The sequence below is a fragment of the Anas platyrhynchos genome, chromosome 6, assembly GCF_047663525.1.
Source record: "Anas platyrhynchos isolate ZD024472 breed Pekin duck chromosome 6, IASCAAS_PekinDuck_T2T, whole genome shotgun sequence".
In the NCBI taxonomy this organism is placed as follows: domain Eukaryota; kingdom Metazoa; phylum Chordata; class Aves; order Anseriformes; family Anatidae; genus Anas; species Anas platyrhynchos.
Window position 1 is genome coordinate 24,847,840 of NC_092592.1, and position 15,236 is coordinate 24,863,075.

Sequence of the window (15,236 nt, forward strand, 5' to 3'; positions counted from 1 at the left end):
GTAACTTTAGCCCATTCCCCCTCGTCCTGTCACCAGGCACATGGGAGAACAGGCTAACCCCCACCTCGCTACAGCCTCCCTTAATGTACTTATACAGAGCAATAAGGTCACCCCTGAGCCTCCTCTTCTCTAGGCTGAACAAGCCCAGCTCCTTCAGCCGCTCCTCATAGGACTTGCTTTCCAGGCCCCTCACCAGCTTCGTCGCCCTTCTTTGGACCCGCTCAAGCACCTCGATGTCCTTCTTGTAGCGAGGGGCCCAAAACTGAACACAGTACTCGAGGTGCGGCCTCACCAGAGCCGAGTACAGGGGGACAATCACCTCCCTAGCCCTGCTGGTCACAGTGTTTCTGATACAAGCCAGGATGCCGTTGGCCTTCTTGGCCACCTGAGCACACTGCTGGCTCATATTCAGCCGACTGTCCACCATCACTCCCAGGTCCTTCTCTGCCTGGCAGCTCTCCAACCATTCCTCTCCCAGCCTGTAGCTCTGCTTGGGGTTATTGCGCCCCAGGTGCAGGACCCGGCACTTGGCCTTGTTGAACTTCATACAGTTGACCTCAGCCCATCGGTGCAGCCTATCCAGATCCTCCTGCAGAGCCTTCCTACCCTCGAGCAGATCGACACACGCACCTAGCTTGGTGTCATCTGCAAACTTACTGAGGGTGCACTCAATGCCGTCATCCAGATCATTGATGAAGATGTTAAAGAGGACCGGCCCCAGCACCGAGCCCCGGGGGACGCCACTAGTGACTGGCCTCCAACTGGACTTGGCTCCATTTACCACAACTCTTTGGGCCCGGCTATCCAGCCAGTTTCTAACCCAACGAAGCGTGCGCCAGTCCAAGCCAAGAGCAGCCAGTTTCTTGAGGAGAATACTGTGGGAGACGGTGTCAAAAGCCTTGCTGAAGTCAAGGTAGACCACATCCACAGCCTTTCCCTCATCCACCCAGCGCGTCACTTTGTCGTAGAAGGAGATCAGGTTCGTCAAGCAGGACCTGCCTTCCATAAACCCATGCTGGCTGGGCCTGATCGCCTGCTTGCCCTTCAAGTGCCGCATGATGACTCCCAAGAGGATCTGCTCCATGAGCTTCCCTGGTACTGAGGTCAAACTGACCGGCCTGTAGTTCCCCGGGTCTGCCCTCCGGCCCTTCTTGTAGATGGGCGTCACATTTGCTAGTCGCCAGTCAGCTGGGACCTCCCCCGATAGCCAGGACTGCTGATAAATGACGGATAGGGGCTTGGCCAGCTCCTCTGCCAGTTCTCTCAGTACCCTTGGGTGGATCCCATCCGGCCCCATCGATTTGTGCACATCCAAGTGCCGTAGCAGGTCACCAACCAGTTCTTCGTGGATGGCGAGGGCCACATCCTGCTCCCCGTCCCCTTCCACCAGTTCTGGGTACTGGGTATCCAGAGAGCAACCGGTTTTGCCGCTAAAGACTGAGGCAAAGAAGGCATTAAGCACCTCCGCCTTTTCCTCATCTCTTGTAACTAAGTTTCCCCCCGCATCCAGTAAAGGATGGAGATTCTCCCTAGTCCTCCTTTTTGTGTTGATGTATTTATAAAAGCGTTTTTTGTTATCTTTAACAGCAGTAGCCAGATTGAGCTCCAAATGAGCTTTGGCCTTCCTAATCTTGTCCCTGCACAGCCTCGCTACATCCTTATAGTCCTCCTTAGTGGCCTGCCCAATTTTCCAAAGATTATAAACCCTCTTTTTTCTCCTAAGCTCAAGCCACAATTCTCTGTTGAGCCAGGCTGGTCTTCTTCCCCGCTGGCTCATCTTTGGGCGCATGGGAATAGACCGCTCCTGCGCCATTAGGATTTGCCTCTTAAAGAGCGCCCAGCCTTTCTGGACCCCTCTGCCCTTCAGAACCGCCTCCCATGGGACTCCACCAACTAGTGTCCTGAGCAGCCCAAAGTCAGCCCTCCGAAAGTCCAATACAGTGGTTTTATTGGTTCCCTTCCTGGCCCCGCCAAGAATAGTGAACTCCACCATTTTGTGGTCACTCTGCCCAAGACTGTTCCCGACAATCACATCCTCCACCAGTCCTTCTCTGTTTGTGAAGAGAAGGTCTAGCAGGGCACCACCCCTGGTAGGTTCACTAATCAGCTGCGTCAGGAAGCGATCTTCCACTCTCTCCAGAAACCTCCTAGACTGCTTCCTCTGGGCTGTGTTGTGCTTCCAGGATATGTCAGGGAAGTTGAAGTCCCCCACGAGTACAAGCGCCGACGATTTCGCAACTTCTGTCAGCTAGAAGATAGCCTAGAGATACTGCCCTGCAGAAACTTCTCTACCCTGTTTTAAGGTAGATAAATCTTTAGATTACATGCAAACCATATAGCCCTCAAAAACTGGAAACAAATCATCAATTGATAACCATCATTAAAAAGTTTGGTAAATAATATGTTTAACTACCAGAAATTACATATGCATTATATTGCTGTACTTGGTTATTTTCTGTTTAGGTACATGGGGGAAAACACTATTAAATATCAAGTCATGTTGCATTAAAAAGGAGGGGGGCAGCTTGCTGAGGCATTGTATCAACACCAATGCTTTCAATACCAACAAGATGGGTGTAAACACAGCCTCTTACATGCCTCACAACATGCTTAGATAAATAAGAATGTAACACATCTGTTCATCACTCTTCCTCTAGAACATGCTTGGAGATAAAAGGTTTATGTTGAACCACTATGCTTTTGGTTGGTAGCATTATACAATGCTTATTTTTTAATCTCTATGTCTTGCAGGTTTTGTGGAACTTGATTTACATAAAACAATAATTCCAGCAAAAATTCCAGAGAAATGCAATATAGACATGATTCCAGAATACAAGGCAGACAGTTTTCAGAAGGCTCCCAAGACTGCCTCTCTCTTTGAACAAAAATCTATGAAAGGATGGTGGCCATGTTATGTTGAAAAGGATGGCTCACGCATTTTAGCGGTATGATTACTACTACTTTAAAAATTACTTCGCTTTACAGCCTTTCTTGGTTACTTGAAAAGAGACCCTTGCTTAGCTGTTATCTTTCAGTGGATAGAGGAGTAAATACTTGGTCCCATGCACAAATTCAGGAAGTTTGCTCCATCAACAATTAAACTGTGAGTTTACTAATTTAATACATTTATTTTGTCTTTAACTTTGTTTACCTTGAAGGACTTTGGCACCATGTTGAGTCCAGTTATCTCAACAAATCGACAAATATTATTATTATTCAAATGAATTTAGCATGTTATTGCTTGCTTAGGAGAAACATGAAACATCTTAAATGAATTAAAGAATAAAGAAAAAAAGCTTAAATCCAAAGCTTTTTTAATATATATATTTATTTATTTATATATTATGTGTATATATATATAAAATTTGTATACTGAAAATACAGACTGGCTTCTTGCTTATCAGAAGACCCAGAGCAATTTAACCAGACTTTTTATTGCCAAGGATCTAATCTATCTGGAGGAAAAAAAAAATCCAACAGCAACATAAAAATGAGACACTTAATCATTAGGGAAAGATGCAGTCTTTGCATTGTTCTTGAAAGAAAAACAGAACTTTTGTTTTGCCAAATTGGTAAAAGCAATACTTAGCCTAAAATCGAACTGCTAGTAAACTAGCAAAACCATTTTATGTACTGTATCTTTTTTTTTTTTTTGTTTGTCATTCTCTATGGCTGTATTGTGACACTGCCACAGTGCAGAAACAAGTATACTTGGAAATGGAAACACACATGTGCACACAAAAGAATCTTGTACAAGACTGTGCTGTTTAAGTATCAAACAAGTATTCTTCCTGCTGTTTCAGTAAGATGTTTGTTTCTTGTTTCATGCCACGTATTTTCTGAAGGGTAAAGTTGAAATGACATTGGAAGTTGTCAATGAAAAAGAAGCTGAGGAAAGGCCAGCTGGTAAAGGAAGAGATGAACCCAACATGAACCCCAAATTAGATCTACCAAAGTAAGATGTTTTTCTCTTACTAGCTTGAGAAATATGCATCTAGCAACTGTGATGCTCTTGACAAGATCTGCATGCAGCAAGTGACCTATTAGACCTGAACTATCCTTTGCAAAACTGCGCTTATAAAAAGCTTATAAAAGCCATCTGTGTTTCCTTCTGCAAATGTAAGGATAAAAAAGCAAGGTGGTTTCAATATAATGGCACACATTTACTGAAATCACTATCTTACACTAAAAAATTATCTATGTTTTTTTCAACTCTAAAACCACAGTGTTTTGCTGGGTTAGTTTAACTATTCCCTATATTTATAGTACAATTAATATTTTTTTTTCTTTCAAAATGCAGCCGACCAGACACTTCCTTCCTTTGGTTTACAAATCCCTGCAAGACAATGAAATTTATTGTGTGGCGCAGGTTTAAGTGGCTCTTCATAGGCCTTATTATCTTGCTGATTATACTCTTGTTTGTAGCAGTACTCCTCTATTCATTGCCGGTAAGAATTTTTTCAGTGTTACTGTTGTTCAGCTGTAGTGTGAGGCTAGCTTTTATGAGTGTCAACAGCATACACCCCTTTCCTCCTACAAGAAATTCTAATCAGCTCAATTCTAGCAGGGAGATAGGGATCCTTATACCTGTAAACAGTTCCAATGGATTTTTAATGATAAAGAAATAAGAACTACGTTAAAACTGAAGATGAAGCTTGAAGATGGTGCTTTACAGGTGTTACTAATGTACACAATTAAAAATTGTGTATGGATTTCATTCTATTTTAATTTGAAATATCTTAATTTACTATCTTTACCATATTTTAACTGAATTAGCATACCCTGAACACATTCTGATGCAGTCTAGGATCTTAAGTGTCTTTTAGAAAACTACACTGAAATATTCCATAAAAATATAAATCTTTTCACTTCTGTTGTTGCCTCTCTCCTCACTCCCACAGAACTACTTATCAATGAAGATTGTGAAACCAATTTAAAGAAGAGTTTTTTCACCTCATCTTCAATAGCAGTGAGGTTTTGCCTCAGGCTGTGGACCAAATTCAGCATGCTTTTTGTCTGCTACTATTTTGAACTGGAAAATAGATGGGAAGAAAGAATTTAACCAAGGTTAGCCAAGGTTCAAGGGGTCATGACTGGTGTTTTAAAAAAACACACAAACAAACAAGGCCTTTTGTCTTCAGTAACACCTACACATGGTAAGGTTCTGCCTTCCATTGCTTTTAAACTAATTTTTTTTATATATAAAAATCACTCAGGAGACTGCCTGCTCTTGTTATCTCTATTTTTTATGGATACTTTTGAGAATTTATCTGTATTGGGTACACCTTGAAACTTTTTAATGTTTAATGTAATGCAAAACAAACCCTACTTATAATTACATATGCCTAAGAAACCTCACAGTGCAATCAGTAATGGGTCAGATGTTTTCAGGAAAGATTACAGCATCATTTTGCTTTAAATTCTTAATTATTGCACTGTAGACTTAATACTGTATGTATCTTGACAACTGCATGCACACAGAAATAAATACATTAATATACTGTTTACTTACTGTAATGTAAAAATGGTTAAATAAAATTATCCGCAAGTAAAATGCAAGTTTCCAGATTTCATTTCTTTTGCAAAACTGCAATGCATTAGGTATTGTATAGTGTCAATCAGAGGAAATAAGTCTATTAATCTGGATTTTATGGTATTTTATTATTGTCTTCACCGTGAAGAATAAGGAAATAATTCTGCACAAAATTCTAACGAATTTACTCATTAATGAGGAAATTAATAAAGAAATGAAACTTCTTGAATAATTTCCTTTTACTTCTTGGATTTAGAGATTATCTTGAATCAGAACATAAAGGGATATGCAACCTAGATAAACCCTGGTTTAAAACATGATCTGAATGCACAGTATTTTATTTAGACTCCTCCTAGTTACCATCGAATATAAAATAATCTGCAGTAAACTCAGGTTTATAGGCTGGAATTCCACCTTGATGTTATGGAGGACCAAAGTAGAAGCACTCTCCAGTGCTTTAAATGTAAAAAATCTGCAGCAGAACTTGAAAACAGTATTTTGTATGATAGTCACACTCTTAACTGCATTAAGATTCCTGCTGGCTTTAGAAGGATGGCAGTAACAACTGCGAGAATTAATTAGTCCTTGAAAAAAATCTTGTGTATTTAATGGCACACAATGCTTTTTACAGCACTGTGAAAAAAACATGCACTTGTCAGGCAAAATAAAAAAAAAAAAGTTACTGATTTAATTCTGTAGAATAAGCTATAGTAAAGGTATTATATAAATGTGAAGTCCTTTTAGCAAGAACAGGAGGCAAAAGTAGCAGTCATCCTGTCAAAAAGATGATAACACCCGTATTTTTTGGTTAAGAAACTGTCAAGCATCTTGACCTATGAATGAGAGCTCAGAGCTGGAACTAATCTATCGAGATGGATTGTCCCTTCACTAATGATGAAATAGCACTCCAGAAATAACCAGTAATTGTGTCACCTAATGTTTGATCATCCACTATTAAAATCTGTCTTAGTCAATGCCATAAATATGACAGAAGGTAAAAATCACAGCAGCCTTATTTTCATTGTATAACAAGAAAGTGTGTTACTTGTAATGGTTGTCATTAGCACAGCATTTAACGTTAAGGAGGTATTTAGGAACAGCATTCCTCAGAAACCAGTTATGAAGCAGAGTATAGATATGAGCAAGCCTCTTCACCTAGTATTTGAAGAGGGACAGATACTGCCCCTTCTGAGTTCACTGCCTAACAGATGCCTCTTTGTATAAGCATGCATAGGCTTGATAGTTTCACTATAATTATGTAAATGACACTTAAAAACATAACTGAAAAGTTTGAGAAGCCATTCTGCCTCCCAGCTTGTCCCAGTAACAAACAAAAGAAAACACATGTTCACATGCAAGAAAATGAGAGCATTATCGTTTACATACAATGATAGTCAAACCTGTAATGCAGTGTAGTGGACCGTTCATGACTCCAAAGTAGAGTAGCTTTTTACCTAGCTCACACAGCAGCAAAGATTTAGCCCTATATAGAAACAACTTTGTGCCATGCTTGCTGAGCCCTGGCTACTTGGACGCTCACTTAGGTCATGTTGCTCCCCTTACCAGCAACTGAGGGAAACACCCTCTGAGGATACAGTAAAAAGGGCAGAGTATAGATGTACCTAACACTCTTCCTTACCATAGGAAACAAATTAACCCTAGGAATTCCTCCTCCTGTGAGGTTGCTTTGCCTCAATTAATAATAACCTGTTGAATATAAATGTCGATGATTTTTTAACTACTCCATAAAAATACAAGATTTTTGTCTTACTATCTTCAGTACTACAACCAGGCATACATCTCTAGTTGATCTTCACCCTCAGTCTGTGGTTTGGAACATAGGAGTCACAAGTCGCACACTTTTCTGATCAAATTTTCCTTCATGCCTGGAATAGGTCTATGCCACTCTTTCCACAAGGCGTGCACTTCAAGTTTACAACCTTTTAAAGCAGTTTGGGAAGTACAGCCACACAATCAAAAAAGTCAAATCCACCCTTCATCCACAACAAAGATGATCAGGTCACAACAGATGATCAATATTGAGTTCCTTTCTTAGTAGTCAGGAGAACAAAGTGAAATAAACTCTGTTTTTCACTTCAGCAATTCCACAGGCACCGTCATCCAAAATATTTTGGGCTGTGAGCTGATGTGCCCAGTTCAAGAGCACTCCTGTCACAATTCCTTAGTGCACAGACTCTACAGAGATGATTATCTGGGTCCAAAGTGACTTCTCTGTTTTGGAAAAATCTATTTGATGAGGCTGCCTTCTCTGCACCTCAGTGTCCTTAAAACATGAGATGATAGCTGGCTGAAAAAGCCTGAGAAATGCTAAAGCTAGACAGGAAGCACTTTTAACAAAAATGGCTAAATAAAAGCACTATCTCACTTGCCAACAATACATCAGAGTCCTTCTGGCTCTGACACTGTGTTATGTTCATGAAGCAGCAGCTGCATTCTTTGATACATTCAGCTTTCCAAGAAGCATGCTATTTCTTATCAGATGCCCCTCAAATGATGGTAAATGCTCCCTATATTCACCCCAAACCCTGACTACTGAAGCAGGCTGTAAGAAGGTTAACAGCTGCTGTCACATACTTTACAACTGCACAGATTATACAAGAAAAACTCATCATGTAGCTTGAGAAAAAAATCAGCACCTAAACCAACTCAGGGTAAGACAAAGGAGGACTAAACTCACCAACACCCACAATGTTCTTGCATTTCTTCAAACAACCACAAGATGACATCCCAAGTCTCATGTGTTCACAAAGACTTTGCAGTTTCATTCCTATCCTGAATATGGTTCACATATGAACAGTAACATTATTTAGTAGTTAAGGGAAAACACAATCCCATCAAAGTCCTTTGTTGCAAAGTGTATTTAGCAAGCACAGTTGTAAATGCATTTGGGACTTACCAATTCTACAAATACATATATATAATATTATACATAAATATATGTATAAATTGTATATTCTACATATAATGCAATATATATAACATATATTGATATTAAATATAAATAATAAATATATATAGTTATATATAATATATATACAAATGTATACAAATAGAAAGTGATTGAAAGAGAAAGGCTTGTCCCCACTGACTAGTGCTGCAGCTGTGAAAGTTTCCACTCTGTGCCACTAGATGCCTAAGTATCTACCAGCAACTTGAAAGCAGAACCAAATAGTGAGATTGCAGCACTCATTGCTGAATCTTGCATATGTTATCTCAGCTACTAAATAATACTCAGGGCTTTACTCTTGTGTAAAGTTGTGCGTAAAGAAAGCTGTCATGTATATATACAGGCAACTGAATTAGAAAGTAAATTCTCCAAAGGAAAAATAAAAGGGAAAAAAAAAAATAAAAAGAGGGAACATAGACACTATGTCCACTGAGTCCAATAGCACTCTGACCACAAATCTACCCTTCAAAAAAGTTTGTCTCTTTTGTAAGCTTTTGCTATGGCCAACAGATGAAATCCATTGACAAGCGCAAGATGAAGAACAGAGATGGGAAAACGCATACGTCCCTGAAGCCATCAAAAAGCTCTGAATACACTACAGTTGCTTATGAAAGACTCCAAAGCAGTTGTATTCCTTTCCTAGCCCTAACAGGTGCCACAACTAGCAGCAAAAAGCACTGGGACACTCAGAGGTACACAGATGCCCTGAACAGAGCAGTGGGACCACCAGCCAGCTCAAAAGGGATCTACAAGTGCCAGCACAGAGTAGTGGGGCATTCACTGACTTCCTTTAGGGGAGTTACTTCATCATCATTGAGGGACAATGAGCCTATAGCATCTTCCCACTCACAGCTCAGAGCTGCAGCAAGGTGCCAGCATCCATTCGGGACCCACAGACCAAACCACCTCTCCTCCATTCTTTTCTGCATCAGTGCTGCTACCACAATAGTGGTGCTGGAGGGTGTCCCCACCAACACCCTACCAGTAAGGGCACCCTCAGCCAGGTAACAGGTTCAGGCTTCAATCTTTCAGGCAGAGAAGTGAGCTGAACCTGTACAGACCTCCCCTCTGACTGTACTGCTTCAAGCACAAGCCTTCACATATACTGAATCTTTTCTCCACGACTAAGTTTAAGTGTCACACTTCTCAGCTGTAAGAAGACACAGACACTTCCAGAAAGGAGAAGATGCAGAACTAGTAGTGCCTGGTGAGTTTATATTAACCTTAAGTGCAACTGCTGTTAGGTGGTAATGAAACAATTACAGATTTGCACCTAAACTCCTCTCGGTAGTACCTCTTTAAACAGCCATGCCCTCTAATCAGATCTGCCAGTGAGAGCAAATGAAACAATGCAGATGAGCAATATGAAACAGAAATTAAAGAAACAAAGTTGTACCCATCATCAAACAAGGAGCAATGAATAAACCATGGTCATGCTGTTACAATGGTGTTCTATCCAACATAATCAGCTCATGTTCAAACTTCATATTTGAGTTTGTCACAGGTCTCAAAAAGAGTCACATTGAAAAAGGCATAAAGATTCAAATGTTGACAATGAGAATAACAAATTAGGCCTCCTGTACAAGAAAAGATTAAGAGATCAGCACTAGCCTGAAAAGTGACAGAGTGACAAGAAAATACATCTAAAGTAAGCTACAGAGAGGTAGAGAACATAGAAATCAGATGATTTTATTCAGGGAATGTATTAAAACCATGTAAAACCATGCATGTGCACACGTGAAAACTCCTTTCCCCTCAAAACCTTCAACTGAAAAGGCACAGAAAAAATACAAAAGGTTAGAGGAGACATTTTTAGTGCAGATTTTAACTGTTGGAACAAACCATCAGACCATATAACTCGATAAGAACAAAAGCTAAAATACCTCCCTACATTTACATATTCGGACAACACTACAAAATGAACAAGCTCTCACACTTCACTGCATCCCATGCTTACTGGCAGGAATCCCCAAGAAGGCATTCAACTCGGGCCACACTGCACAACTGGGAGCAGCAGGATACACTCACAACTGTGAGAGACACCCTTCCTTGCAGAATTCCCAAGCTTTCCTGCCTTGAGTGTATATTCCGTCTTGCTACTCAGGTTATCAGATAAAATACCATGAAGACGCAGTTAACCAAATTCTCTAAAGACCATGGATCAGCTTCATTCTAGCAGAGTACACCTCACAGTACACTGGCAGCATTACTATTTACTCCTATTCACTACCATGCCCTCAACCAACAAAATCAGAACACCACTGACTTCTTCCTTCACCCTTTTTGATTGTTTTTAGTGTATGACTATCCTCTTATTTGCTTCAAACCATAGTACTATAGTGTATTGACACAAATCGTGGAGGGTATGGCCTACAGAATAGTATCTTAAGCTGATTTAGACATCAAACAAGGTATTCTTGAACCAAGTCCTCAGTTAGCAAGTCCCCTTGCCCCAAAGCTCTGTTTCAGGACTGCTGGCAGACTCAGTAGACAAGAATACATCTGTCACATAGGAATGACCTTCAGAAGAATTTATTTACTTATAAGAATTTACTCAAATATCATGGGAAAACAAAAATAAAATTGAACAGCAAAAAAGTGCTGAGCCACCAGTCCACACATACTAGAAATGAGGACAGACCTTGCAAATATGTCAACTAAGCAGTCAAGATACAGAATCCTTTAAGACACTCAACAGCTACTCTAAGTGTAAAAGACAGATGTAAATGTACACTAACCTAATGAAAGCTCCAGTTTGTAGCATACCCTTGGATGTCACTATCTGGGAGAAAAGCATCAGGGCTTCTGCAGCAAAATTCCAGATTTCCCAACATTCTTTTTCCTGATTTTGAGGGGAGAAGCTTTGCAAAAGTATTCTGTACATGAATATGCTCTCCTGGATATATGAAGCCTTTATTTTAATTAACATGCCTAACAAAAGTTTACTTCAGACAGCTGACAGTTTTCTGAAAGTTTTGTTCTGGCTGAGAATTGGTAACAGTCAACCAGTGCCCTCACTTCAGCCCCATGCTCTTTCTACTAGGGTGCAGGGAACACACTGGATTCAGCACCTCTGGGAACTCTATAGCTATTAGCTCCTACTCTAAATCTCTGACACAGCCCTGGCCTGGCCAACGGCATCCTGGCTTGTATCAGAAACACTGTGACCAGCAGGGCTAGGGAGGTGATCGTCCCCCTGTACTCGGCTCTGGTGAGGCTGCACCTCGAGTACTGTGTTCAGTTTTGGGCCCCTCGCTACAAGAAGGACATGGAGGTGCTAGAGCGGGTCCAAAGAAGGGCGACGAAGCTGGTGAGGGGCCTGGAGAACATGTCCTATGAGGAGCGGCTGAAGGAGCTGGGCTTGTTCAGCCTGGAGAAGAGGAGGCTCAGGGGCGACCTTATCGCACTCTACAGATACCTTAAAGGAGGCTGTAGAGAGGTGGGGGTTGGCCTGTTGTCCCATGTGCCTGGTGACAGGACGAGGGGGAATGGGCTAAAGTTGCGCCAGGGGAGTTTTAGGTTAGATGTTAGGAAGAATTTCTTTACTGAAAGGGTTGTTAGGCACTGGAACGGGCTGCCCAGGGAGGTGGTGGAGTCACCATCCCTGGAGGTCTTTAAAAGACGTTTAGATGTAGAGCTTAGGGATATGGTTTAGTGGGGACTGTTAGTGTTAGGTTAGAGGTTGGACTCGATGATCTAGAGGTCTCTTCCAACCTAGAGATTCTGTGTGATTCTGTGATTCTGTGAAAAGATCAACTTCAGCAGGCTTTTTTTCCACAACTATTCCCATTTTGGAGTAGAAATGAAATTTCTAAAACAATTCTGCCCACATCAGATCCACATAACCCAAAACACATATGCTCTACCACAGAATCCATCAGCCCTCTTGGCAAAGTCTGCACAGTGTACCTGATACTGCTAGAAAATTAAGAAAGAAAATAGACTGAAACAAGTATTTATACAATAAACAAAAGTACTGGAACACCTGGGCAGATGTTCATCCTGGTGTTCCCATACAGAGGCTTTGTCACAGGGGAGCTGTTTTAGCTCTGGAGTCTGTTTCACGCATTGAAAATCCTGAAATAAAATGGTGATGGTCCCACTGTGCTGAGTTTAAACACACACACAAAAAGTAGACAGGTAGAAGCAATCAGCTCTGAGAAAGGATTTACTTGATTTACTTCAATTGCATAAGTATATGTGCTGCGTGTGTTTTTAATTAGAAATCAGATGTCTCCACTCATCTTGCTCTGATCCATGCTGTGCCAACTTAAATCCTGCCAATGAATCTGAATAGTCAAACAAACCTCTGTCCCTCCCCAAACATCCACCATTCACATTAAATAAAGCACATAACAATGGAGGGAAAATAGACCTGAAAAGAGCTTATTTCCAAATGTAAAGGTCTAACCTGAGGGTAGCTATTTTCATGTAAATCAGAATTCTTCTCGCTCATATACATAGACCAAGAATTATCTGTTCACTTAACACTCTAAGCTTCTCTTATGCGATTAACAGGGAGGAGCAAATTAAAGGAAAATGGAATGGAAATCCCCCAAAGCAATAAAAGAGAAATGTAGCTCCAAAACTATCAAAAGACCCAAGAGCAAACTTTTGCATTCGAGGCAATAAGGAAGAAAAAAAAAAAAAAAAAAAAAAAAAAAAAAAAAAAAAAAAAGGGTTGAAACCCCAAACACATCTGGCACAGCACAAACTAGGCCAGTCTGGCAAAATATCGAAGAGTTCTGCTGTTAGCATCAGTTCTAACTGCTGATCTGCTCTTTGTCCCTACTGGAGCACATAGGAAAGCATCTTCAATTCAGTCAGCCTTACCTTTGCTCACATAGTAGAGATGCTGATGCAGGGTTTCTGTGAGGAAATTACCTTTAAAACACCTTCCCACAGCAACTGTTCAGCATCTGGTCACCTGTTCCATAAAACTTCAACTATATTGCACATTTCCACTGCTGCATGTCACTTCTACCTCAAAAGCTGAGTTTCTGGTTTGGAAACTGAAATTCCCAAATGTCATTTCCAATATTTTTGGTCTGAATGCGATATATATATATATATATATAAAATATATATATATATTTTAATGGTGTGAAAGGAATTAAAGAGGGAAAGAAATCTATTGCCCATCTGTGACAATAACATGCATGTTGGTTTTATCATAAATACTAATTTCCATGAAAAGCTGCAGAAAGCTACACAAAGTGCCTGCAGTAGTAGTAGCTCACATTTGAAGTAGGCAGAGGAACATGCACCCATGTGTTGCTGGAGCTGTACAGACCCAGGATTACAAACTGGAATAGTTCATTGTCCCATTATCGACAACAGATGGACATACCCACACTACCTCAAATGAAATTTCAAGCTCAATGAAATTATCTTCTATTATGCATAATCCTCCTAAAATGAAGTGGTTACACTGTCCCTTCTTAGCTGATTTAGAAAAGGTCTCTCTACTAGTGTTTCTAACCCAAGTAAATTACTCTCAGCCTTGGGCAAAGTAGAAACAGTTTCAATTAGCCCATATAGACAAGGCCATGTCATGCAAACTGTCAATTTAAGTGCTACTCTTTTTTTTTTTTTTTTTTTTTTTTTTAAACTAGGATCATGCCCTAGATATTTTCCCCTAGGGACAAATATCGAAGAGTGCAGATAAGAAAATGAATATATATAAACAAATCTGACAATATAACTATATAAAAATAACAATATAAATAAATAACAAATAAATAATATTAAAAAATCTGACATAAAAATCTGACCTACGCTATTTCCCACCCTATAAAATGTGAAAAGATTAAACTACTTACTGTAATTTCAACCAGAAAATCATCTGGACCTTAGAAGAATGATATAAAACATTGTCAGAATATCCTGACCTGGTCTACTCTAACACTTCCTGTACTACCCCAGTTGTAAGAGAACAGTGAAAAAGCATACGGAAATAGCTGGCAGACATGACACCATAGAATGAACTCTGACACGGAAGCCAAGCGCCAACATGAAGAGATCTTGGTGAACTGTAGTCTTATTGAGTTGGCATTTTTCAGATCAGCCATTTGTAAATTGCTTTCATCTTTGTCTGCATTAAATAAGCAAGAGAATGAGTAACAGGGAAGGAATCAAAAGGAGACACAAATTAGCAGCGTATTGAATTATGCCATATGAGCTACTGCCTTGTAAAAATGTGGATGGAGTCTTCATAGAATTTTCATGCTTTGTGATGTCACTAAAATATATATTAGGAAAAAGGTTAATAATTTATATTTCTAGGAGGGAAAAAAAGCACTAGAAAATAGCAGTCTAGTAAGAATATTTATCAGAGAACATGGCTGCTTCTGTGGATTGCTATCAAAGGACTCTTTCTCAAAAATCTCCTTTTCCCAAAGTCTATGTTACTATTCATCCATGACTGTAAAACAAGAAAGATCACAGCACACCAAGTTTCTCACAAATATAATACCAGTTTGACAGCTACGCCAAGAAGGAACCTGTCTGTTCTTTATGTGCAGTGCATTTCTCATGGCAAAGTAAATCTGCCTGCACAGATGTCTGTATCTTCTCCATTACCACTTTTATTGTGGATAATCAGCTATTAACCATTCCTGACAGTTAAAAATAACCCCCAAACCTAAAACTTTACTTGAGTTGCTTAGTTCCTTCAGGTAAGTACATACCTCTGGAAGAACCATGCATGACTTCAAGAGGAGTACTTTTACCATT

General features: G+C 40.1%; 1 protein-coding gene and 1 long non-coding RNA gene across 13 annotated transcripts in view; one reads left to right on the forward strand and one right to left on the reverse strand.

The window, feature by feature from the left end:
• The window catches only part of MYOF (myoferlin), a 73,013-nt gene extending 67,459 nt beyond the window's left edge, over window positions 1-5,554 (forward strand). For all 12 annotated transcript variants that reach the window (XM_072039623.1, XM_072039627.1, XM_021268205.4 and 9 more), the window contains 4 exons: window positions 2,752-2,945; window positions 3,846-3,955; window positions 4,301-4,448; window positions 4,902-5,554. In XM_072039623.1, coding sequence (XP_071895724.1) covers window positions 2,752-2,945; window positions 3,846-3,955; window positions 4,301-4,448; window positions 4,902-4,937 — 488 coding nt within the window. In that variant the 3' untranslated portion in view covers window positions 4,938-5,554. The remainder of the gene's footprint in view (window positions 1-2,751; window positions 2,946-3,845; window positions 3,956-4,300; window positions 4,449-4,901) is intronic.
• The window catches only part of LOC110351660 (uncharacterized), a 60,873-nt gene that overhangs the window by 13,719 nt on the left and 31,918 nt on the right, over window positions 1-15,236 (reverse strand). The gene's annotated exons all lie outside the window — the stretch shown is intronic.